Raw genomic sequence first — 26,693 nt, 5'->3', positions numbered from 1 at the left:
TTAACCACAGCAGCACAGGCAAAGGCTGACAGCAAAACAGCATCTGGAGTTTTCTACTTAGCAAAGATTAGTCGAAGAATTCTGCAAAGCAGCACTGGTATATCTTGAAGCTTTTTGGAGTTACAGTGATAGGGAAACCACCTCATTTCAAAATGTCAATAATACTATCACAGTTTAGCAAAACTACTATAATTTGATGTGTGACTACTTTCACTTCTGGGTACAGCTTCGATTTTCTCAAGACTTAAGGGTTACTACTTTAATTGTTGTGTTTATGACAGTATGAAATGCATACAGACTACTCCTTAATTTCTGCTAGTAAGCAGAACAGCTTCTGTATTTTAAATTATCATGTCAATACGCCAATTGCTACTTTCTAATCAATAAGCCTACTTTCTACAGAAGAACACAAACACCATAAAGAAAACTGAGCCTCAGCATTCAGAGACAATGTTTCCAGCCTAAAAGAGAAGAGCTGAGTGCCCAAGAAGTTACCGGAGATGGGGATGAATGTAGTTGGAGAGTGCTTTGTCTTCAAGACTTTTTCCTGTACGCAGTTGGGATGACAAATCATTTGTTCTCCATTCACACTCCAGCTGGTGTAACTAAAAGGCAAGAATAAATGATTCTCTGAGGTTTGGGTCTTGGCAACAAAGTAGGTACAGCATCATTTTGGACAATAAAACACATTAAAATCACACAGTTTGAAAACCGTGACCAAGAATTTGCCCAAGAACACCCAAGCCAAACTCCTTTGTGTAGATTTTACACATTAGAGAGGTAAAAAAGCCAACTCTACACCCACCTCTTCTTTGGCATACTTGAGCTTGTATTCTCTCTTAACAGCCGGATCAAATCGAGTCTGTGGAAGCCACGCTTGGATCTGCAGCAAACCAATATTCACCCAGAGGCCTCCTCTCCAAGCTGTTTCTGGTAAATCCTTAAACCCTTCCCCAAAGAACTGCTGCAGACAAGTGAGCAGGAGAACCATGAATTCTTTGGGAAGCAACTCCTGATCAGCGATGCTTCTAAGTATCTTGAGAAGGTACTCATATGAAACAAGATCCTTCACGAAGAGTTTCTCACAGCAGTTCAAAAATTCCTCTTGAAGATTTGTTGGAACCAGATCTACTAGAGCAGAGAGTTGTCTGCTTAACATTATTCCTTGTAGTCTAGAATCTGTGTATCTGGAGGCAAATGAATGAAACAAGATTACACATGGTAAGCAAGCTTCTGCAACATGCCTGGTTTAAGTAACACACGTGTGGAAGGAAGGTCTTCTTTATACCTAAAGTCCGTTATTGAAGCAACAGCTAGGTTGGTCCACAGGGCTGTGCTGACTTCATGAAGTTGGTGTGCTCTCTCTATCCATTCACCCAGTGTCACATGGGATGATGATAAAACAGGAAGGCCACTGACATCCCACTGGCTTGTCTTGCTGCTGCTAGTTAGAATTTCAAAGAAGCACTTTGAGAAAACTGCTCGGGTCAAAATACCTGGGCCCTAAATTAAAAGATTAAGAGTTAGATCGTTCATATCTTGCATTGGCTATGCTAGAATTTATAGCATTGTTTTTGAAAGCTGGTGAATTAGTTCATAAAATGGCCTTCAACTTAGTTGCTCAATAAGGTAAGAAGAGACAAACCTTCAGAGAAGGGTTCATATGGGATTTAGAAGAGATCTTTTCCTCTGTTGCAGGTAATGGTCTCCAAGTTAACCAATAATCAGGATCTGTGGTGAAAGCACTGCTCCAAAAGCATGCCAGTGCAGCATTAACTAGCTGAGATGACAGAACAGACATTTCTCCGGGGGATATCTATGAAGAAAGAAAAACCTGGATCTGAGGATAATGTAAAGGAAGCAAAAGAGAATCAAGCAGGAGAACAACACTTCTCCACTAGAGATAAGATATTCCTTAAGGTCCATTTCAAATTCACACAGGTTCATTTGCATATCTTCTCATTAAGAAGAAAAGGCTCACTTCTGGATATCTCCACTGGCTCAAATTCCCTTTTTGTGGAATACCCAATGAGTTTACAGAGAAAGTTTCCAGAATACAGTCACTACTTTATGACTCCGCAGCCTTTCAAAATGATATACAAGAGCATATAGGCACAAGATAGAATCATAGAATGGCCTGGGTTGAAAAGGACCACAATGATCATCAAGTTTCAACCCCCCTGCTATGTGCAGGGTTGCCAACCACCAGACCAGGCTGCCCAGAGCCACATCCAGCCTGGCCTTGAATGCCTCCAGGGATGGGGCATCCACAACCTCCTTGGGCAACCTGTTCCAGTGCGTCACCACCCTCTGTATGAAAAACTTCCTCCTAATATCTAACCTAAACCTCCCCTGTCTCAGTTTAAAACCATTCCCCCTTGTCCTATCACTATCCACCCTTGTAAACAGCCATTCCCCCTCCTGTTTATATGCTCCCTTCAAGTACTGGAAGGCCACAATGAGGTCTCCACAGAGCCTTCTCTTCTCCAAGCTAATCAAGCCCAATTCCCTCAACGTTTCCTCATAGGAGAGGTGCTCCAGCCCTCTGATCATCTTAATGGCTGTCCTCTGGACCATCCAAGAGCTCTGGATGGCTTCCCTTTCTTCCAATGTATTGACTGCACCGCTCAGCTTGGTGTCATCCACAAACTTGTTGAGGGTGCACTCGATGCCACTGCCTATGTCATTGATGAAGATGTTGAAGAGCACCGGTCCCAAGATCAATCCCTGAGGGACACTGGTTGTGACTGCCCTCCACCCTGACACAGAACCATTGATCACAACCCTTTGGCTACGTCCAGCCAACCAATTCCTAATTCATCGAACAGTCCATCCTTCAAATCCATGCCTCTCCAATTTATAGAGAAGGATGTGGTGTCATGTCAAAGGCTTTGCAGAAGTCCAGGTAGATGACACCTACATAAAGCTACCCAATATTCTACTTCAAAGCACTTTAGCAGAACTTACTAGCTTACTGACAACTGTGGGAACACAACCATTACTGTATTGTAGCTAAACATAATCGTGCTGTAATTTCTTTGGCATATTAGATTGCTCTGCAGGAAATATATCAAATGACTACCTCAATCTATTTGTTTTGCAACACAGACCTAAAAAAATCATCAGCACAGGATCAGAGACAAATATTTTCCAGCATAAAATTATTCTAAATACACAGATATAACTAAGCTGGCATCTACCATTCAACCTGCTTACTGTTTTCTTGTGTCATATGTGGAGAAATGAAACACTAGTATCAATCTAGGTCATACAGAACTGTGTTATTTTAGGCTCAGCTGTGTTTTATGTTTTAATCACATCGGGGTTTTTTTTGCAGACTCACAGTGGGTAACCTTTTCCATTTTTATTAAAAAAGGGAGCAATTATTCTCAAGCACAGCTAGAAAAACAGCATGTCCAAATCTTACAGAGGTTTATCTATTTGGAAAAGACTGGGGAAAACTTCTACAAGATTAATTTAAACTAAAATTGGTTCTTACTTCATGAAGGTGTAGTAAGTGCCACAGTCCAGACAGCTGGTGAGAGGCAGCTGGTGTCAACTTCAGAGAAAAAGCTATAAGTTGAATTAAATCTGAACGTGTACCTAATTCTTGACTGAAGTTCTCCCTGTAGGAGGTAAAGAAAATACAATCTAATTAATGCCTAAGCAGGGCATATAAATAATCTGATTAATAGAACAAATTCAGAACCACGGACAAAGCCATAAGAATATAAGACTGGCTGGAAGGCTGAAATGGCAGTACTTTAAGGTGAACACAGTGGAGGTGAACAAGTCTTCTAATAAAACCCCAAAACTTGCATCCTTCAAAGTTGGAAAAATCCAAATTGTTGTGAATTACTGTAAAGAAACAGCATCTTCTGTAGCTTACAGCTATATGTAGCTATAAGCTGTATGTACGTCCAGCCAAATATATAAAACATTTGGAGAGTTTTCCAGCTTTACAGTACTTGTGAAAATCACGACTGCTGCATTCAAGATAGAATCAGTGATTTTAGAGGTCTTGTTATACAAAATTCACTTTCTCTGAAATCAATAAACCAAGAGCTCTCTTTTAAGCAATGGTAAAACAGCTTAAAAAAAAACCTTCTCCTTCAAGCAATGCTAACACTTCTAAAATTAATAACGCTAATTTAAACTACAATATATGCATGCAGTTTACTCAGCTCTTCCTGCTGCATGCAGCAGTAAGCATGTATGTTAGTGCAGTTCCTTCACTGCCAGGTCTCTCTCAGTCTTATATCTTCACATTAATTACTAATATGAAGGACTTGTTTCATCAAAGGGAAAATACTATCAGTTAGACTCTTACTAAGAAGATTTTATTTTTCCTTCCCTCAACACCCATTCTACCTTTAACAGAGCTGGAGTCTAACATTTTACTCCAAGGGTCTTGGACATCAGTGTTCCTACATTTGTGTCAACAGAAATCAGTAAAAGAAGAAAGATATTTTCTCAGTATAACAATAAACAACTCTTTCTTTCCACTCACATTTTACAGCTACCCAAATAACATTCCGCATGAAGAGAAGAAGTGTATGTGTATTCATACATTTAAATATAAGCATGTATGGACACATTCATATAGTCATATACACAGATATATATTAATATATGTACAAAACCACAGATTTAGATAAAAATATACAGTTAGAGCTTTTAGCTAGGGAGTCTGAATCTCATGAAAGTAACATAGTATTTCTTTCTCCAGCCCCCTTACCTTCTTGCATAAGCCTTAGCCACATAATCTGCTGTTAGTTTGTATTGCCAGAGCACACCCATGCACTCCATTGCAGGCCACAGCTGAATCCGACTGCAGAGTTCGATTAACACAGTAGGGTCCAACTGGTTGGAGATGGCATCTTCAGTAAACCTTTCTTCTGTATGACTAAATTTAAGTCCTTCTGCTCTCAGTTCTGAATGTACAGCTTTCAAGAAATTCTTTAGTTGGCCTGTTTAACAGAGTGTAAAATGCACATAAATGCTATGTACTATACTTCTGGACAACAAACATATCCTTTCAATTTCTATATAAAAAAAAAAATGGTGATGGCAGGAATCATCTTGTTAGACTCTTCAGAAGTGTTACATACCAAGGCTAACATCTTCTAAATGATTAGCTCTAAGTATGAGACCATCAGCTTGCAGCAGTGCTTTTTTCATCTTCCATCCAGTGGCAGCAGTCTTCAGACAGCACATTTTTTCCTGCCATCTGCTTTCTCCAAAGACCAATCTTGCCTCTAAGATGTTAAGTGGTTTGCTGAGAACTTTTACTAGAGAAAAACATTCCATGCCCAGTTTATCCTGGAAACAATAAAAGGACATTCGAACATGAGACAATTTGTTTCAGCACTGCTAACAAAAAAAACAAAATCTGTGACTGTAGTCAGAACTTTAAGACTTCAAATTCATATGCATGCAGCTGAAGTATGAGTTCCCATAAACCAACTACAAAATACATACAAAGCTTAAGAATTCTTCTGCAGCTGTAACCAATACAGCAGGAAGACAGAAACTGAAACAAATTGGCCATGATTCCTCCCTTAAAAGTTCTTTTTTTTTTTTTTTTTTCTCCACCCTTCACCAAGATAATATGTAAGTAATGAAGACAAACGATACCTCAACAAAGCAACTCACCTAAACTAAGGGCAATAAATCCCCAAGCACAGATGCAAGTTGGGCAGAGAATGGCTTAAGAGCAGCCCTGAGGATAAGGATTTGGGAGTGCCAGTTGATGGAAGACTCAACATGAGCTGGCAATGTGCACTTGCAGCCCACAAGGCCAATCATATCCTGGGGTGCATCAAGAGAAGCATGGCCAGCAGGTCGAGAGAGGTGATTCTACCCCTCTACTGTGCACTTGTGAGACCCCATCTGCAATACAGCATCCAGTTCTGGGACCCCCAACACAAGAAGGAGTTGTTGGAGCAGGTCCAGAGGGGGAGAAGATGATCAGGGGGCTGCAGCACTACTCCTATGAGAGCTGCGCTCTTCAGCCTGGAGAAGAGAAGGCTCCAGGGGGACTTTACAGTGATCTTCCAGTATCTGCACGGAGCCTACAGGAAAGCCTGGGAGGAACTTTCAGTAACGGAATGCAGTGATACGATGAGAGGAAATAGCTTTAAACTAGAAGAGGGTAGATACGTTAGGAAGAAATTCTTTACTGTGAGGGTGGTGTGACACTGGAACAGGTTGCCCAGTGAGGCTGCGGATGCCCCCTCCCTGGAGGCATTCAAGGCCAGGCTGGATGGGGCTTTGAGCAACCTGGTCTAGAGGGAGGTGTTTCTGCCTATAGCAGGGGGTTGGAAATAGATGATCTTAAAGATCCCTTCCAACCCAAATTATTCTATGATTCTATGAAATACACTTAAAAATTAATAAATACATAAAAAGCCAGAAGCTACTGTCATTTAAAAGACAATGCCATTTGACCTCTGCAATTAAATACATTTGGCTATCTAGAAAAATCTCTGAAAGTTCTCAATAAGCACTGAACGTTCTTGAGTGTCTCACAAAATAATTATGTGCATTTTTGAACTGTTGTATCTTAGAAAGGTAGGTTTGTAATAATCTAGGTCAAATCACTTATCACCAAGATGAGCAATTGGCACATCTCCTTGTGCTCTGCTTTAAAATGGGACTTGTATCTGGAAAAAAAAACCTACTCTAAGTTTTTTTTTATTGGATGACAGCAATTGCTGAAATAATTGAAGAGAAAAAAAACCTGTCCAAGTTAAGAGACGTTGTCTTAGTAAGTCATAAGGCCCTATCGTATGCAGTTGTGTAGGAATACATGCTCTATTCCATATATCCATAAGTTCACTAAGTAAGCAAGTGAAATACTGATATTCACAAGTTTCCAGAACAGAGCAAGTGGTGGTATTTTTGTGCTTGTGCACCACTGTACATTAAATAGCTGCTATCTGTACAAAGCATAGTTAACAGAAGAAATGAAAAATGCTATGAAATAGATATATATTGAGGTACGCTCAAACTGCCTTTTTCATCAGCCTAGCAAATCCAGATTTTATTTATTTATTTATTTGGCTGGCATGAAAAGAAAATGTTGCAAATATTTATGATTATATGAAGGTACATTTTGACATTGCTGGAAATCCAAATCTTTTGTGAGCACAGTATCCGTACCTTGAAAGGAAGAGGTCTTCCTAAAGACTTCTGTAAAAGCTTCATGTTGGCAGAAGTACCAGCAGGATTGGCTAAGCAGTTCTGAAGTTGCTGTGAAACAGACTGAATTTCTTTGGAAACTCTTGGAAGAAAGACACACACACATAAAATCAATTGTTAATTCAGAAGTTTGAGGGGAAAAAAAAAAGGGATTCATCATAAAAGAAAGTCTTCTCTCTTATCCTTCCCCTCGAAGTATAGAAAATGAATGAAACGTCAAGATCATACAGCCAAGGAGAAGCCTAATGCTATGAAATTTCAATTTTAAGGTTTTAATAGATGGCACTTGCATCAGTAATGGAACGCAACTTGGACAATAATGGCAAACAATGCTAATTAGTGATAGTATATAGTAATAATAAGGGGTAATTTACACAAATTTACACAATCGTTTAACACAAATACAGATCAAAGTCACTCACTTGTGCTGGTCTGATCCAATAAGCATCTGAGGAATTCTGTCAATTAGATGTTTCATAACCCAGTGCCAGTGCAAAGACAGAAGTGATAACCCTGCCGAATCCACTGTCAGTGTGTCAGAGACTGTCCAGAACCGATCACGCCACAGCAAGCAGTATAAAATCTAACAAGACAAAAAGATTAGCTTTCTTATTGCTGAGCATGTTACAGAATACTTTGTAATTCACTCAAGAGAAAAAAAAATCAGGAAACACTGCTGCTTCCATTAACTTCAGAATCACGTAATGCTTTATTATACTTGGTAGCACACAACCAGCACTCAAGTGTATGTTTGCCAAAGATACTGCATTGCTTTGCTGGCAGTTGGAACCATGCAAATGAAAAATAAGTAATTCCTGGACCAAGTCTAAAACATTGTTAGATTTTAACTAAACCATCTTCGTGGTATGGAAAGGGAGAGTGAGAAGTGAACCACTCCTGTGAGCTATACAGTCTGCCATCCAGGTCAGCTGCCCAAATCTAGGCAGCTGAATGTGAGCTGGATGTGGGTACTCCCTCTATCACCACTGGAGAGGGAAACAGACACTTCTTTGGCACAAATGAGACTACTGTAAGCAAGCACACAAGACTAGGTACAAAGTTCAGAAATGGATATCTATATCGCAGGTGTGTACACTTAGGAAAGATAATTCCCATACAAAGTACGTGCAGGGTGAAAATCCACATTTCACATAAAAGAATTGAGAAGACAGACCACAAATACAGCCACTGAAACAAGTAAGAGTACTACATGAACATGTGCCCTGTGTTAGGCATATTCTGAATGCCAACTGAAGCACTAGCACCATAGTTCCTGAAAGTAAAAAGCATTCTGTGCTCTAACTGCACACTGCTTCTGTAAATATACTATGAAAAGTCTACTCACATCATGCATGTCATCATCACTTAAGGCCACCTGAGTAGATGTCACCCAGTGAAGTGTAAACACATCCCAGAGTTCAAAGAAAGCAGCGAGGTTGACCACAACTGCATGAGGAAGAGAATTGTAGCTTCCTGGATCTAAAGTTTGGGAAAGATGGGGAAAAAAAAAAGACACTGAATATTCCATCCACGTAAAATGACAAGAAAGGGTTGACTGTAAAAATCACCAGGTGCTCTCTGTGGGAAAACAAAACAAAACCAACTGGAAAAGATCTAAGAATCAAAGAAGCAAAAATAATCCTCTACTATTCACACAACTCCCTATTACCTCTATGCATCCAATATAGCAAAAATCCACAACAGAAACACTGTTCAGTTGCTTCAGTGCAACACATGAATGTCATTACTAAATGAAGTTTCCCCCTTTGTTTTAAGATTAAACATCCCACTTGTAAAAGGGATATGTCATATTTCTAGCACCTATTTAATAACAAGCCAAATTAACTGAATTTCTAATTAGACACAGAATCAAAAGAAACAGTGAAAAATCAAACTACCTTTGTGGAAATCCAGAGACATTCTTAAGGCACTAGTTCTTGGCTTCTTGCTGATAATTAAATTCTTTTCAGTGTAGCTCCTTTTTTCTCGGTCAAGAAACAACACTGCCCTGAATTAGAAATAAAGTTATTAGAAATCCAGCACTGTTAACTTAAAGCCTCCACCTTATTAGAATACTGAACTACAAAGCAATTTTGATATTCCACTGTATTACGAAACAACATCCAAGTGTAGCATAACTACTTCCCTGAATATGCTTTCTACAAAAGCACACTTCCCAAGAAGCAGATTCCTTACTTGCCACTGTTGTTTCCTTTGCTGGTGCTAAGCAGATACAACACAACCACTTGCAGGATATGTGAGCAGCTGCTTTCTTATACTGTGAATCCTAAACTTGTGTATCAACGTTTCTCCTTATTATTAGGAAAACTGGTCCAAATCCAAAAGCAGGGCCATAAAACTTAAGTTTATGCCAGAGTTTTCCAAGTGCTGCTTTCCCACCTTCTATGCTTTACCCCACGTTTTTGGATTATCCTAGAAGTAATCCAATCTACAGGGACTGCTGGGAGCTCTACTCTCCTGTACCAAATGACTGCTCACAATCTGCAGCTACGGGAAGCAGAAACTAAGAACAAAACGCCTGCCATGTAATTTAGATCACTTCTACTGAAACCTGAAAACATATATGGAAGATATTAAAACTGTTCATAGAAGTACTGATAAAAGGCACCGGGCAGTCTTTACAGGCTTTTTTATTTTGGGACGCACCGGTTTGCTACAGACTTCAAAAGGATGAGAAGCTGATCTGTGTGTTCTGTTTCTGTATCAAAGTTAATTGAATTTCTAATGATATCCAAAAGCTGCACATTCCATCTCGGGTCCAGGGGCATCACATGTTCATCTGAAAAGGCAGACAAGACAAGAGAGAACAACAGAGAAAACATTATAGGGTGAAAGACTTCTGCTAATCACTGTCTCTACAAAAACACTACAGAAAGAAAGATGGAATCCTAAGACAAAGGGAGAGTCTTAAACTCCCTCACTCCAGGCACAAAAACAGAAAAGCATTACGCTGACTACAGGCTCTATAAAGCAAAACAGAGATACTAAATTACTGAGTCGTCAGAAAACCCAAAAAGACAGCCTGCAAACTGAAGTCCAATTCCTTTTCCTTTCACAGCCCATGCAAAATACCTAGGATCATCGATAGAGGGTCCAGTCGCACTTTATGTATCTTTCACAGATCTAACAAGCTTTGAAAGGAATCTACAGACCTGAGGTCCCCTTAAAAGACAGAAGGAAAATGGCAGACCTCAGCACAGGTTTTGGATAGGCCAACACAATGAATGCTTGGAAAAAACAGGAGGCCTCAACAGTTCAGTCAGAAAGGTAGTAGATACACAACACTCTTAACAACATTATTACTTTCTAAATTGGAGCTGCAGGATCTGGGTCACAAGATAGAGAGTCTGGATTCACATTCGTAGCATTCATATCTAATCTGCATCAGATGAATACATTTAATAGCCATATTTGCAGTTCTCAACAGCAAGAAAGGCTTTATACTTGTCTATTTTTCCAACAAGAGTAATGTACAGTTACAATTTAATCTGTTTTGTTACATACACTTTCTAAGAAGCATTGCTGCCTGTTCAAAGAACAAATAAAGGAAGCATGAATGTCTTTTATCAATTTGATTTCAAAAGTACCTGTCATAGTTGGCTGAAGCAACTTGATCATGTTGCTGATTCCAGATGAAAGGGGACTGGCATAGAAACTGCCAAGGGCTACAGCACCTGCTTCCAACTGAATCCGTACTGGATCTGTAGGTGAGAGAGTATGCATGTTAAAAGGAAAGGGTTTAGTACACATTAATAAATATCTTCAACCGAGCCAGCACAAACAGCTTGAATCTCATCTATGCATGAACTCTAGACAAATGCTGGTTGCTCCAACAGCCCTTAAGAGTAGTCTGAATAACTAATGCCTGTATAACTTCTCCTTAAGTTTAATACAATTAACATAATCAAGCAATGAAGACCTCACCTCAGCTGCCGTCCTGAATATTCAGGCAACATAGCTTCATGAAACCTCAGTTTTGCAGTTCCTTAACTTTCTAGCCAAGTGATTAGACATGTATTTTAACAACAAATATATAGAAGGTATTTTACTGTTACTACCAATAAATACGTGAAGAGAATGTCACATCTTCTTATATAAGATTTGTGAAAATACAATAAATCAGCCTGGAGGCAAAAAACAAAGTTGAATGATTACATACCAAGCACCTGTGGTAGATTTTTGGCTAAGAAATTAAGCCATTTAACTCTCAACGTCCAATCTTGATTGGTTGCCTTTTCTATGAATAACTTCACTGAAGCCTGGAGGACTTCCATTTCATCCACCCAGTCTGCATCTATCTCAACAGCACTGAATCTGAGATTCTCAGGATGGGTGGACTGCATGATTTTCTGAAGATCTGGCAGAGTCAGTGGTAGTGTCCTGAAACACAAAAGAGTGGAGATCAGCCATCAACAGCTCAAACTGCCAGTGCCACTTTGCAAGTCGAGCTGGTCACCATGTCTTTAGGGAAGAAGACAGCAATGAAATAACCTCTCCTCTTCTCTTTATTTACTTTCAAAGCCATTTTCCAACTTCCCAGATCAGTTAGAGGCATCTACTACTACAGACTCTCTTACCAAAAATTTATGTTAAATGTCAGAAGTAAATATATATAGCATTTCACAAAGGAAACCCTAATATGATCTGCACAACAGAATGACACGTGAAAGTAAGATACAAAAGACAGAAAGAGGAGTTTCACTGATAAAAATACCCAGTGTGTTGCTACATTAAACTTTAGAAGCCTGTTCTGCTGTACATGCCCACTGTATGAGTCACTAAGCAAAGCAGATAGGCAGGCAGGCAGGCAGATTTTGCACCACTGTTGTGAGAAAAATTGCTACAAGGTACAAGAAATCATTAAATGAGCTCTGTTGCATGGCTGCTGTGACACTTCTAGCAGACAGCTCTGTTGAAGGAGGAACATTGTTCTTTCACAGCTCAAGTTACTGGATCGACAACACCTGATGAAGAATTCTTTGGATGAAAGTGAGAAACGCAAAGGATCATTAATATATTTACAACTAATTAAAAACTTCTTTCATCTCACAAGGGAACTGAAAGAAGAGATTTTTGGAGGCTTTTATCTTGCAATCCAGTGTTTACATTCACATTTTCTGCTAAATGCCTACTTCCTAACTTAACTCAGAATGAGTCAAACGTTCCTGTTGAAAATGGAAAGATGGAACAGTGCAAACATTTTGGACTGAAGAATAAAAACCAAATTAAGCTTCTAAACAGGAGTTTCAGTGGTAGTATGACTAGCACTCTACCCATACAATTTGCTCAAGACAAAAGATTGGTGACAATCACATCACTAACATTACTCACACATTCTGTTTCTTTACTCATTTATTTTGTTAAAAAAATGGCTCTTGCCTACCTGCAGTTTTTAAGGTTTAATCTATTCAAACAGTATAGTAGGACCTGTCCATCACTCCGTACTGTTGAAAGAAGTGAGTCTTCAGCTGTAAACAGACCCGTAGGTAGGGAGTCAGGCCACAGTCCCATAGCAAGCAGGGAGTCACCCCAGATTTCATGAGTAGCCAGAGATGAAACATGCTTCATAACTAATTCTAGCACAAGCTAAAACAACAACAACAAAAAGAACAAACCAGCAAAACAAAAACAGTTTAGAATTATATTGAAATATGCATTCAAGTACAATATCAGCAGGAGTTCTAATTACATGCATTTATTACCAAATCATTATAAACCAAATGGTCTACAAACACTATAGTACGCACAATGAAATACCATAACATTTTAATGTTGCAAAAAGAGTGAGTCACGGTTTACAAAACGGCCAACAAACCAAACCGTATTTATCCTCCAGAGAATATCTCAAATAAGACCATACAAGTTTCATCTGACTTCTGTTAGAATCAGAATTGTAGAATAGTTTGAGTTGGAAAGAACCTTAAAGATTATGTAGTTCTAACCCTCCAGTCATGTGAAGAGACATCAGGTTGCCCAGGGCCCCACTCAACCTAGCCTTGGGGAGCACACAGTTTCTGTAGGCAACCTACAAGGGCAGTGAGGATACTGGAATAATTTCTTTACTGAAGTCTACTCTACATCTACCCTCTTTTAATTTAAAAAACATTATCCTTTGTCCTATAACCATACTCCCTAATAAAAAGTCACTCCCACCTTTCCTATAGACCCCCTTTAGATAGTGGAACGCCACTGTACGGTCTCCTCTCAAGCGTGTCAAGGTCCCTTTGAATGGCATTGCTTCTCCCCAGCATGTTGACCACGTCACTCAGCTTAATGTCATCAAGTATGCAATGAATGAATGAGAACAGCTGAAATTCACTGTGCTTTCTCCTTCAACGATAAAAAACTACTACCAGAGTTGCAATGAATCTGTTACATGTAGAACTGTACTACTGCTTACACTAGACCTAAAAAAAAATCTTAAGTATCTAAGAGATATAGAAAATATTCCAATGACACTTAATCCATCTTATTAATCACCTAACAGGCACCTGACAACGTGTTTAAAAATGGCTTGGATCATCTTTTCAAAAGCACTATCTTCATCAACCCCTTGTTCAGGCACTTAAACAAAATATACAGTTTCTCAGAGCTAGTCTCTGAGATCCTCCATTTCCTATCTAGACGATGCAAGAAGAACTTTCAAATACAAGACTTTTACCTTTTGGTTGCTCTCCAACTGTTGTGAGCGGCCATAAACTTCCCAACAGGCTCTGTAAAAAGACTTCACTAATCCAAGGCCTCTTTGCATCTGCTGTACAATTAACACAGCAGCCTGGAGCAAAGGTGACAAAGATGATACAGAACCTGAAAGATATACAGCATTTACAATAAGAACATTTAGTAATTGTCAACCCTTTAACTCTGGGGACAATCTCCATTTTTGTAGCCTCTGAATATGATCTGACTGTACGAATCCTACTAGGCCCTCAGATTTGAATGGGTTCATTCCAAGTTTAAGAAAATCTGACTAGACTAAATTAACAAGTGACCAACTCGAAATAAAACATCGAGTAGCTGAAGTGATGAATGAAACTGAAGTGCCATCTAACTCAAAAGCGCAATGTGAGCAGGCCTTGTGCAAACCCTCCATTTTGCTGATTTTACTTAGAATATATTGCCTTCCTTCCAGTGACGGACAAATATACATCTCATGCCAGTCTCTGATGTCTCCTATCAATGTACACCCAGTCCCATTTTTATTTATTTATTTTTAAAATGATTTGGGCAGACTTGTATTCCTGAGAATGAAAAAGAAAGCCAGCGAAAAACCCCAAATCAACCAACTACCACAGCACCAAAAAAACACTGATAATACTTTTACGCCTTTGCTTATATCTGGACATTACACAATACAAGAATCAAGTTTTAATGTTAAAGAGTTACTACAAATACATGTAAGGAGCTCAAGTTGGTGTTAGTAAAATACTGAACAGACTTCTTACCTGGTATTGCTGCCTTGGTTTCTGAATGCACGGCCAGAAGTGCATCACAGATGCTATCTCCCACTAAACCCAAACCATGCAGCAGTAATTTTAAATCCAGATTGTCTAATGCATTTCCATCATTTTCCCCAGAAATGTAAATTTCAATCCCACGATTCCGCATAGCTCGAGATATTTCCCCATGAACCGGATCCATGGAAAGGAAAAGCCTGTTGAATATTCATAAGATGTAACTTAGGGCTATAAAATATCACTCTGAAGCCACCAAATCTCCTATTCCACACAGTAAATTCGTCTTCATAAAAATGAAAATACTTATATCTAGAAAGCCAGACACACACACTGAATTTAAATAAGAGATGTGTATGTATAATTATACTTTGAAATTAGCCAGAGATATTGCATGATTTTTTTCTTAGCTCTCAGCTATGTTTATCATTTGCCTACTTAAAAAAAGTTAACTAGGCCTCTAAGCTACAGAAAAGACTTATAATTCTTAGCAATAGTTTCAGATAAATTGGTACTATTTAATAACCAAAATAGCCAACATCCACATAATTAATACAATCAGCAAACAACTCCTGAAAACAAGGAGGGAAAAAAACATCTGAGATACAGTGCAGTAGAAAGAACTTCTGTGAAAAGTCAAAGCTCTTGTTTCCAATTCAGAGGAACCAGAGCCTATCAGTTCCTATATTCCTTCCATAGATTTAAGAAAGGTAGGAATCATAAGAGTATTCTGTGTGTTCTCTTCCCATCTCCCACAGAGACTACTTCAGAATAGAATAAAGATAGATAATTTGAGTGTTTTGTTTCTGCTTGGTTGGTTTGGGTTTTTGTTTTTAGTTTTTTAAGTTCTGTCACAGCAGGAAGCATGAATTCAGAAAAACTGGAAAAAGATGGAAAAAAGATCAGCATGTCCACATACCAGCTTTTATTAGCAACATAACCGAATACATCACTATCTTTAATACACGTACCCTGAACACCATTACAGTGAGATAGAGAAGTGCTGAAATACTAAATTAGAAAGAAAAAGGTGATCAAGACATGAATATACTGCTATGAATTTTCCAATGTAAAAGTCTGTAGGGGAACAGGAACATGAAGCCAAGCCTCCTAAGCTGTATATCCTATGTTTATCACCATGCAGTTTTTTCCTTGCCAGGCAGACAGTGACACTGCAGTACTCTGAAACACGAGCAGCATTTGAAATACCAGAACACCGGATCACAGTTGATAATTGTTTTTCTAAACCTATTTTATGTACAGAAAAAAAAAAAACCCGAGTAAAAAATAAAGCAGAAAAACAAAGTACCTGAAGTTTGGATGAGGAGCTATTGTAGGAATTGTGCCATCTATCACACCTCTCTCGCTCATGGTAAGAACGCCTCCTGGCTCAAGTAAAGCATTCAAGCGGTCCAGCACAGAGGGGCTACATTCGAAAGAATGTTTATGTGGTTATAAAGTAACTTGAAAGCTATCAACTACTAAGCAGTTTAAGAAGGAAGATGAAGATTCTTCCAGGGAATGAAAATTACTGCTTCCATGTACAGCTATGAAATGCAAGAATGGTCAGTTGTAAACACATACACTGAGATGGTGAGTACATTTGGAATGTCAAGAACGTCATTTACTCAAGGAAACATGTTCTCTGAAATCCCTTACTTGCAAAAGTTGACGTTGTCCATCAACAACCAGTCACCACACTGCAGGGCCTGAACCAGCATCCCATCCACCCACTCAAAAGTGCCAAGGCTGTTCGAGTCAGTAGCTTGGAGCTGCTGCAGCTTTAAACACCGGAACTCTTCTACCAGGAGAGCAAACTCTGCAAAGAAGCATATATAACATCAAGACCTGTATTACTGATGTAATTCACTGTTCCAAGAAAAATATAGTTATTTTGCTAATAAACATCCATGCTCATCCAAAAGGTAGGAAACATAACAGCAGAGGCTCTGGCTCTGCAAGTAAAACTCCCATGGGGAAAATCCATGAGGATATAAGGCTTTTGCAAGTACAGATAAATATAAACTAGCCAGATACCTTATTCCAAACCTTTTCCTCAGTTACATAAAGTTTAAAGATATTAATGCCATATTTTAGGCAATGCTTAAAAATCAACAGCCTTAAAAAAAAAAGAAGTCTACACATTATACTGCTGAAATTTGCAAAGCTTGTCTCCTTAATGCTTCAGAGATCAAAGACAAGTAAAAAAAAATCCAAATTCCCAATGTAGGTATATAAGATATGAATTGTACTCCATCGTGTGTTTAGTAGTCCTGTAAAGAATTTCAGTTTGGAGTAATACTCACTACCAGGTAAAACTAAACACACACACACACACACATACACACACACAAAAATAAGCACCCCACACCCCATTAACCACCACTAATCCAACTATTTGGTGTTCAAAGAGCGTTGGGATGTTGTGTTGAGGGACATGTTTTAGTGAGAACCATTGGTGAAGGGCGAATGGTTGGACTGGATGATCCTGTGGGTCTTTTCCAACCTTAGCGATTCTATGATTCTATGATTCTATTTCAGAAGCTGAGCTGTTATACAAGTAGTATAAACAACAGCGTGAACAAGACTTATAAAAAAAAAAAGTCCTACATAACCTTCTCAAACGTTCACTCCAGATCCACACCGTTCTCAATCTCTTCAGAGAAAGAGACTTACTTTAAATCACCACACATACCTGCCTTTGAGTAAGAACTTATTTTGTTGTTCAGTCGCTGGGTAAGTACAAGTATTCCCTCCAGTTTGCTCACTAATTCAGCTGTAACGCTTCTTCCTCCTTCACCCAGAGATTTGGGTTTGTAGTTCAGGATGAAATTGCTCCAAGCACGCAGCACAAGTTCAGCATCATCTGCACAGATTTCTGTCAGGAGCAGACTGTCCCTTACTAATGCGCTCACGACATTCTCCACTTTTTCCAACAGGCGCAGCCATGGTCTATTAATATCAACCTGCAAATATGCCATTACAGAGTTAGTTCATCCAGAAGACCACGGTGCCTAAGGCTCCACTTGGTGGTTAAACACTAAGATCACAGTGGACTGGCCACAGTTAGGTAGGAAGCAGAAACACTGCCTTATTACCAGAACAGTATTTACCTGCTCAAATCCACCCAAGAGTTCAGTTGTATCCATTGCACTGTTCATTGCCATGATTTTCAGCCGATGGCCAGTCAGATGGGCCAGCAGCTCAACAAGACTGGTTTTGCCAACAGCTGCAGGGCCCACCAGGATTACCATCCAGCTCATGTGCACGCATTTCATTATGGACTCAAGGGACTGCAGTGAATGATGCAGAACTGATAGATTTCTGCCAGGACGAGGAATATAGTTGCTACGAGAAAGAACTGAATAACCAATCTAGAAGAGATGAGAGACACGTGGGTAAATACTCAAAGGAAAATGCGTGCTCAGGTGGACAAACTGATTCCTTCTCTCACCACTCCCAAAACCTCGTCAACAGCTTACCTGAATGTTATATGGAGTGATGTGAAAATCCCTTGTTCCTGTATACACGTACGCCTCCTGGCCGAAAATGTCTCTAAATGTAGATACAATCTGAAACAGTTGAAAGAGTAGATGAGGCTAATCAAGCTTAATAATTATTTACTGTTCTAAAGACTTGAATCTTAAGTAGCCTTCCCTCTCAACTTCACAGCAGTGCGATAGTAACCAATACAGATTAGTCACAAGCACCTTTTAATTCAAAGCGCAGAAACAACTAAAGCGAGCGTGAGCTGCCAGAAGCAACTCCCTGGCTAACCCCACTTTCCTGCAACTTGAACTACTTGTAAGTAATGTTTAATAGAAGAGAAACACGTTTGGTAGGTGATTGCAGTCTCACAATTTGAACACACAGCTCACCTTTTCTTTGTCCTCCCTGGTTCTCATTCTTTCTCCATATACCAAAAATACATGCTGGCCTGGATCATAGCATCCCGGTGACTGGTCAACAAGCATAAGCTGACACCAGCGAAAAAGATCACGCAAGTTGAACTCCCAGGGTCCTCCTTTCTGTCCCCACTTTTTTTCAGCCATTACTTCTTCATCAATCTGGAAAAAATAGCAATACAAATATTGTATTCCAACCCATGCACTGGTCTTCAAATATTAAAAAAATAATAATTTCAACGGAACTACTGCTTTTGGCACTCTGTATGTGACAGACAACAGGAGAGAACAAGCTGTATTCACTTTTATGAAGATGTCAGGAACTAAAGCTTAATTTAATTAATCTCTCATCTACTAATTCTTCATCATGCTACTCACAGCTGAACTTTTTTCCCCTTCTTGTATTTTCTAAATGAACACGCAGTAAGATGCTGCCAGTAAGCATTTTATCTTGGACCACAGGATGTTCCTTTCCCTTAACATTACTATGCTTTTTTGTTCCAAGACATGAAAAGTGAACGCAGTTTCAGAAGCATGATGATGAAAAAAATCTTGCTGTGAATTTTAAATACCGCACTTCAAACAAAATGGCAACATCTAAGCCAAAAAAAAATAGCTATTAAGCTGATGCCTTGTAATTAATGCTCACTGAACATCATTTAAACTAGCCCAGTTTTAGATCTGAGCTTCTCTGTATCTCACATCATAGACAAATCCTACCAGGAAAGATTTTCCTTTATCGGATTTTCAGAAGAATGCTGCACAGCCTTCAAAGCTGCTACTTCTGAGAAGGTCAAGTGCTACTTTCACTTGATCCTATCACTCAAACAGCAGCCCGTAATAAAAAGCAGATTAGAAATTCAAATTAGAAACAAGTATACATTGCAGTTCTTATTAAACATATAGCTCATTTCGTCTGCACTTTAAGAGTAACCCATGTTTGCGGAAGACCTTCCTTCTCAGCTTACTTCATGAAGATATCAAACCATAATTACTTCCAAAATCACAAAATATTTTACAAACATATTAAATATCATATATATTATTAATAATATATACATATTTTTATCTTCTGTGAAAAATAAATGCTTCCTCGGTCCCCATACAAGTTATCGTGTGTCTGACTGTAGTGCTTAAAGAATTCACATGGTATTTACTGGTGTTCTTTACTTTCCTCTGCATGTATTTCCATTTTTCTTTCATCCACACACTTCTCTACAGAGGTGCTGGGAAACAGAACATTTAACTTTCTTTCTTTTTTTTTTTTTTTTTTTTTAAATGTTACAGCATTGTGCCTACTTCTACACAAACAAAATATCTATTTACCTTGTTATTGAAAGCAACCATTTTAGAAATAATACTCTTGTCGATGGCAGGAAACAGTGTACTCCCAATAAACTCCATATCTGCTGCTGACAGCGGATCAACATACACCTATTTAAATAAAGAACATGCAGTGTGTTGATATAGCCATACAACTACAAAAAAGGACCATGACGTAGTTTACATCAAACAAATATGCTTGCCTGTGTAAATCTGTTAAGAAAGGACTTGGGCAGACCCTTTCTTCCACCTCCTTGTCTGTATGGATTCTGGCATCCAAAAATCTTAGTCTTTGTATGTTGTACGTGAAAATTCATTCCCAATTCAGGCACGTAAATCTCTGCTCTGTGGTCAAAGCATGCATTTAGCCCCTCTAACACAGACTGAGAAGCCAGATTCAACTGAGGAAAGAAATAAGGATACAATATGAATGCTCCACAAAACACATTTGCATAATCTACTTAACTGCGTGCAATACACAGAAGATAAAATTCAATTTCCAGTGCTACCATATGTTATTACCTCCAGCAACTGTTATTACACTGCAGCAACAGAACTACAATTAACACTTTTTCTTATTTACATTTGTTATTATTCTTGTGTTTTCATGATGACAACAAAACAAATCTCCATCATAAGATCTGTATTTTCAAGGAATATGAGCAGAAGTTCAGAAGAAACATATCTGACACCCGAAGTCTCTCTTTCTCTCATTCTGACAGTTTGGGATACTTACATTGCATGGTTATTTAAAGCATCATTCTTTGCAACAGGAAAAGAAGGTACACAAACCAAAATTGCACTTGGCAATAATTAGAATGCATACTTTCAAAAAGATGTGAGCTCTGTGTATGTCTATGCTAGAAAGCTCTTGCTATTTGGTATTCAAAGAAAGCTGGGGTGGCATCATACTTTATACTGACAAAATGAATCCTTCCTTGATCTCCATCAGTAGCCACTACAGTCTATTAATCCCCAAGAAGGCCTTTTATTTCAGTGAAATAGAACCATAAGAGAGCATGTGTCCCAAAATTTGTGTTAATACTTTCCTCCCTCAAAAAAATGTAAAAGCCTTGGTTTTCTGCAATAAGTTAGGTTGAGACATAATCCTCATCTTGCCTACTGTAAGTCAGAACTGATCTCTTATGCTTCCTCTATCCAACAAATAGAGAGACTCCTAGAGAGAGTTTAATCTTCTAAGTGCAGAGACCATCTTCAACTGGACACAAGACAAAAATGACTACAATTGAGCAAAAATCTATGTCAGTCACTAAACCTCATAGGTATCTGAAGATCCTACATGCCAAAATATATGCCACATGCCAAAAATCACCACTTCTGCTCTTCCAGAATATTTTATTTTATTTGTACTCAAAACTTACCTCATCTAACACAATCCAGTGTCCAGCCTTTAATGCAGCTAATAGTGGTCCATCTCGCCAGGCAAATTCTCCTCCCTTACCACCCTCGACAGGCAAGTCTGTCCCAAACAAGTCTGTCACATCCTTTGAAAGTAAAGAATAAAGTTCAGTTAGCTTCACCTTCTCTTTAAATACTCATTAAATGCAAGAAAAAAACAATAAGTTAGGAACTGCAAGATGCTGAAAGCTACTGTATTTAACAAAAATAAAATAAAGTGGAACAAAAGAACAAAACAACAACAAAAAAGGAAAAAGAAAAAGCCCAAAAGGTGCTTTCAAGTAACTTTGCAAAAGCAAAAGGAAACACAGCAAACAAAGATGCATGCCTTCATTTGAAAAGAACACAATCTAAAGTTAGCATTCACTCAATTAAGTTCGCTGCTCTTTCTTGCTTCCCTTACCCACCTAATCTTTTGAAGAAGGAAATACTGACATTTCAGACTCAGTGCCACATCTAAAAAGAACTCCATTTTTTTAAGTTAAACGAAACCTCCCCCTACTATAAAAAATAAGTTATGAAGATAGCATTTTACTCTACCGTTTGCTCAGACAGGTTGATTCGAACAAGACAGTTTCCTGAAGCCTTTGCCAGGGCAGCAACTAGACTGGTCTTGCCCACACCTGGTGACCCTTCCAACAAAATAGGTTTGTTAAGCTGTAGGGCTCTCAACAGCCTTTGAGCATTCACTGCTGTGGTCCCAGCATTTAGAGCATAATCTGTAACGTTGTTCCTCTGAAGAACAGGGCCTAAAACAAAGGAAAAGAAAACTATTAAACCAGAATGTTTACATTGGAGCTGTCAACAGTGTGCTTCTGAAAGAGATCATTAACTGCTGATCTCATTACAGCAAGCAGCAGAGATCAAGCACTTAGGTATTCTATTAGACCCAAAGTTGTGACTCAACCCCTATGCTCTCGTTTACGTGGTACGTTCCAACAAGCAAATGAATATGGCATATTTTGCCATTAAACTTCGACAATTTCTGGTTCATGAGTCAAACTGAAGATCTATCACTGAAACAATAATTTTGTCCATCCTCCTCTGTGGATCTAAAAATCAAAAACAGCTTTGGAAAATTTGGCACTGAAGGATACAATTCCGACATGTTATAGAACAACATGCTAACCTGCTCCATATACAGCCCGTTCTGTGAAAGAAAAGTACTTTAATTAAAATGTGCTAAGCACATATTTTCTTTACTGTTATTAGGACATACGATTAGGAGAGAGTACTGAGCCTCTTAACTGTCAAATTCCAACCAGTATAACTCATTGGACCATCACTCCCCAAATTCTACAAAAATAGCATTGCTTAGGTGATACACGGTATTAATCATCATTTTATCTTATAGATCTTGATACTTATTTAGTATGAAAGAGAACCTTCCTCCTGTGATCCTTAGTAATCCAGAGGGAAACTAAAGAATGTACAAATGCCACTATCTTGTACAATTTTGTATGTGACTAACATAATCCATAATATCAAAATGCTCAAAGACAAATGACAAACAGAGAATTAGGAATATACTCTACACAGTTCAGTACTACTAGGAATCAGCCAGAAAGTTCACAGTTGAACCTCTGCCACTTTTTGGTCCCCTCACTTACTTTAGGGACATTTTAGGGGTGGAAAGCAGTATTTGGATAGAATCATTTGTATTAACTTGACACATGAGAACTGAAATGCAGATGCTAAGCAACTACGCAAAAATCATCGCAAGTCTTCGAGAGAATATAGTAAGGGAGGACACTGTTCCTTCTAAGGATTGTACCTAGGACCCCTGCCTCCCAGGCTTCACACAAGGGCCAGGATCACCTGTAGCTTTAGGCTGAACTTAGTGGATGTTCTCTATATCATATAAAGTGACAGAAAACTACAGAAACAAACGTTTCTTCCTAATTGCCATGACCACAACTGGAGCTAGGAAAGTCATTTTTCTAAACTTCATAACAAACTACTAATTGCTTCAACTGCTTAGATATGCTACTTAGAATCACAGAATTGCCCGAGTTGGATGGGACCCTTAAAGGTCATCTTGTCCAACTCCCCTGAAACGAACAAGGGACACCTACAGCTAGATCAGGTTGCCCAGTCTGGTGCAGCCTGACCTTGGATGTGTTCAAGGATGGGGCATCCACCACATTGCCTCTCTGGACAACCTGTTCCAGTGCCTCACCAAATCTAGTGAGGTAACAGAACTGCTGAGAGCAAAAAACACAGAACAAATGTCCACCCACTCCCACGTCTCTTGCCTCTTGGAATAAAAAATGGTTGGATTCCCACAAAGTTGTCCATCCACACGAACTCCTTTTTTGTTCTCTCATAAATCTTCAGCTCATTCTTCTGATAATCAGTCAGCTCAAGGAATTGACTCATTTTCTCACATAAGAACGTCAGGCATTTTTCACGAGCTAATAAAGCTGTATCAGCTGAACAGGATGTTGTACCTGTAATCAGAAAAGTGTGCTTCACATCCATACCTAGGCACCATTCATCTAATGACAAGGAGACAGTGTTCCTTCACAGATGCCAGTTTTGTGCAGTAGTCTGTTCAGGTGTTAGTGTTTTTACACACCAGTGTTTCCACAACTATTTGATGTAGATAAACTACTCTGTGACCAACAGAACTTAAGGACATATTTCCCAAAGCCTTTCTGCTACCATCACTATCATCCTAACCAATTGCCAGTTTCCCAAGCCTTCTTTACCTGCATTTCTAGTGGTTTTTCAATTTCTCCCTGCCTTCCCCATCTCCCTCGGCGAGTGGCCAAACACACAGACATGCATTCTTAACTATGCACATGATACTGGCTAGCCTCTGGTTTAGGAGGAAGGCAGTAATACAAAGTCATATAATTAAATATCGTATCACAATACATCAGCTTAGAAGACTTGATAAATAACGCAGGCTTTCTTTATTTCTCTGCTCGCCTTTGCAATGTTGTTATTACTGCCTGCAACTTACTTAGGCTTGTTGTATTATTCAAATTTGTTAAGAAAACACAAAGAATAAAAGGATATTGTCAAATGAAATGAAATGAAAACTTCTGATAGAGTTCCCTGCTGCTTCAAAGCATTTTGTGGGCATTCTACTCAAACATATCAACACAAATATCTTTCTATCTTCCCACTACAAAGTGAGCACTGAAGACACACCTGATCCGATTCCATCAATGTACACCAAACACGCAGCATGGATGAAAGACATCACTGGAGAAATATAAAGATGATGATGTTCCTTGGCAGAATTGGACTCCTCTGCCATGACATTCATAAAATTAACCCATGATAAGATGTCTCGCACACTGAGAATGCACTGGCGACCAAACTCTTGATTAGTCAGCCATTCAACAAAGTCCATCATGAGCTCTGCTATGTCTGCTCCTGAAAAAAAGTCAAAAATCAGTTACCAAAAAAATATTAATGGTCAAATATACTATACTGTTATATAAGATGCATAATTTTAATGTATATGCAGCCATAATGCATGAACACAGATGGGTATTCTATACCCTAATAAGCATGACAACTGAAGAATAAATCCAGGCCTGTGCTGTGTTACAGATCCTTTTAAATTCAAGTACCAAGACAAAATCCAATTATTAATATTAACAGCAAAGTGCTGGCAGAAAAAAGAACGTCATTTCTTTCAGTGACTGGAACTAGGATTGGGCACTGAGGAGCTGGGGATAAATTCAATCTGTCTTGATCTAGCCTCTCGCTAATCAAAGAGCACACACCATGAAAGAAGAGAGTCAAAAGTATGTCAGAACTGTCTCCAAAGACAAACATACTTTCAATACAGTATGTACACATTGGTGTAAATTCTGAGGAAAGTTTAACAGTGATAACTCATTTTCTTAATAATGCTTGTATAATTGGACACACACAAAAATACCCACCTTGGTGGTTTATTCCACCCAGAGACAATCCTGGGTGAAGGTTGTGTTTTACAATCTGTATCAAGTCGTCACGGCCATTGCTTTGTGGACACCATATCTCTGTAAATCTGTTGCGCAATGCGGGAGAAAGCTGCAAACAAGGAGGACTACATAGGAATTCATTTTACGTAGCACATTACATGAGGCTGCAGGATAACCTTGCAGCCACAGTACTTGAAAACAACACAGCGAGCAGTCTACGCCCTCAATTCTAATTCTGATAGTGCTACTTTTTAACAGTTTTGAGAGACTGCGAATTTTAACATTTTTAGTAGTGGCATCAATGCAGGAATCAACTGGCAAAAGAGAAAATTCAAAAGAATATAGAAGGAAACAAAGCTGGTTTGGCAAGCACCAAAACTCCATTTCATTCCAGGACATCACGTATCAAGCAACGGCAACATAATCTGCATACAGAAACAAACTACCACGTGGAAATTGCCTCAATTACAGCACTCCTTCCCATAATTATTTTCTTAACTCTGGCTGAATTAACAAAACAAAATTCATTAGTGTAAATGCAATGCAGAAAGAAATCCCCTTCAAAAATTTGGTTTACAGCAACTTTTTTTTGTACTGTAGAAACCACCTTAACGGAATGCCATTAAAAGAGCTCCTTTCTTAGCCTCAATGTCACTTCTGAACATTTTCTTTTCCAACCTGGCTTTTAAACAACTTGAAGCAGAATTTCAGAAGCAGATTTTTTTCCACTTAATGGGAAACATATTTGGAGATGTAACATAAGAATGAAAAGATAACTTCTAGCTGTCACTTCCTGAAAAGTCTTAAGGAGAATAATCTGCGATTCAGTTTCACACTACAGTAGCTTCATGTTAGGACTGGATTTGCTTGCTTCATGAACCACATTTCACATACTCGAAATGTTCTGATAACCAAGCCTACCTACAGTGTTTAGAGCTTGTAAGTTTTCTTTGACATTCTGCTCAGTATTGACACAGTACTGTCAAAATGAGAGTACACAGAAGTGATGGAGAACAGGTGTATCCTAATCATCCTTTAGAGCAGTGTGGCAGGCTCCAACCAGAAAGCACTGAATGCCAGAACTACTTGATGTATTTTTGCATTGCGCTTCTAATCATGAAACAGTTAATACGACCAGAAGTATATTATACTTCCAGTTGGCTTTGATATTTACCTCTTTCTTCCCAAAGTCACCTCCTGGGTTCATAGTCGCAAGGATACGAAACTTCTTTCCTGCAACCAACAGTTCTACTTCATTATCCTCATCATCTTGACCACCTTTTTCAGCAAGAACCAATGTCTTCTCAGCTTCAAGCACACTATAGGGTTAGGAAAAAAAAAAAATCAGTTAATTTAAACTTAGGCCAAGAAACAGAGGTTCATAAAAAGCTAGATTTACCCTGCTCGTGTTTGCATGATGTCTATCTGAAGATATTTAATAT

General features: G+C 38.8%; 1 protein-coding gene across 3 annotated transcripts in view; it reads right to left on the bottom strand.

Annotated features, from left to right (window-relative positions):
- The window catches only part of MDN1 (midasin AAA ATPase 1), a 93,956-nt gene that overhangs the window by 34,763 nt on the left and 32,500 nt on the right, over positions 1 to 26,693 (bottom strand). For all 3 annotated transcript variants that reach the window (XR_005858499.2, XM_419835.8, XM_004940386.5), the window contains exons 32-62: positions 26,426 to 26,570; positions 25,231 to 25,360; positions 24,485 to 24,712; positions 23,581 to 23,775; positions 21,866 to 22,074; positions 21,289 to 21,411; positions 20,110 to 20,307; positions 19,910 to 20,017; positions 18,557 to 18,745; positions 18,161 to 18,250; positions 17,792 to 18,052; positions 17,374 to 17,644; positions 16,338 to 16,497; positions 15,988 to 16,104; positions 14,670 to 14,878; positions 13,886 to 14,031; positions 12,608 to 12,810; positions 11,384 to 11,604; positions 10,812 to 10,925; positions 9,871 to 10,003; positions 9,102 to 9,211; positions 8,549 to 8,682; positions 7,626 to 7,786; positions 7,165 to 7,285; positions 5,112 to 5,322; positions 4,739 to 4,970; positions 3,500 to 3,626; positions 1,646 to 1,816; positions 1,289 to 1,503; positions 806 to 1,187; positions 496 to 605 (exon numbers count right to left, since the gene is read on the bottom strand). Coding sequence is in view for 2 of the 3 variants with exons in the window: in XM_419835.8 (XP_419835.4) it covers positions 496 to 605; positions 806 to 1,187; positions 1,289 to 1,503; positions 1,646 to 1,816; positions 3,500 to 3,626; positions 4,739 to 4,970; positions 5,112 to 5,322; positions 7,165 to 7,285; positions 7,626 to 7,786; positions 8,549 to 8,682; positions 9,102 to 9,211; positions 9,871 to 10,003; positions 10,812 to 10,925; positions 11,384 to 11,604; positions 12,608 to 12,810; positions 13,886 to 14,031; positions 14,670 to 14,878; positions 15,988 to 16,104; positions 16,338 to 16,497; positions 17,374 to 17,644; positions 17,792 to 18,052; positions 18,161 to 18,250; positions 18,557 to 18,745; positions 19,910 to 20,017; positions 20,110 to 20,307; positions 21,289 to 21,411; positions 21,866 to 22,074; positions 23,581 to 23,775; positions 24,485 to 24,712; positions 25,231 to 25,360; positions 26,426 to 26,570 (5,424 nt within the window). In the remaining variant the exon portion in view is untranslated. The remainder of the gene's footprint in view (positions 1 to 495; positions 606 to 805; positions 1,188 to 1,288; positions 1,504 to 1,645; positions 1,817 to 3,499; positions 3,627 to 4,738; positions 4,971 to 5,111; positions 5,323 to 7,164; positions 7,286 to 7,625; positions 7,787 to 8,548; positions 8,683 to 9,101; positions 9,212 to 9,870; positions 10,004 to 10,811; positions 10,926 to 11,383; positions 11,605 to 12,607; positions 12,811 to 13,885; positions 14,032 to 14,669; positions 14,879 to 15,987; positions 16,105 to 16,337; positions 16,498 to 17,373; positions 17,645 to 17,791; positions 18,053 to 18,160; positions 18,251 to 18,556; positions 18,746 to 19,909; positions 20,018 to 20,109; positions 20,308 to 21,288; positions 21,412 to 21,865; positions 22,075 to 23,580; positions 23,776 to 24,484; positions 24,713 to 25,230; positions 25,361 to 26,425; positions 26,571 to 26,693) is intronic.

Source organism: Gallus gallus, chromosome 3 (assembly GCF_016699485.2).
Source record: "Gallus gallus isolate bGalGal1 chromosome 3, bGalGal1.mat.broiler.GRCg7b, whole genome shotgun sequence".
NCBI lineage: Eukaryota > Metazoa > Chordata > Aves > Galliformes > Phasianidae > Gallus > Gallus gallus.
This window is presented reverse-complemented; position numbering and strand designations above follow the sequence as displayed.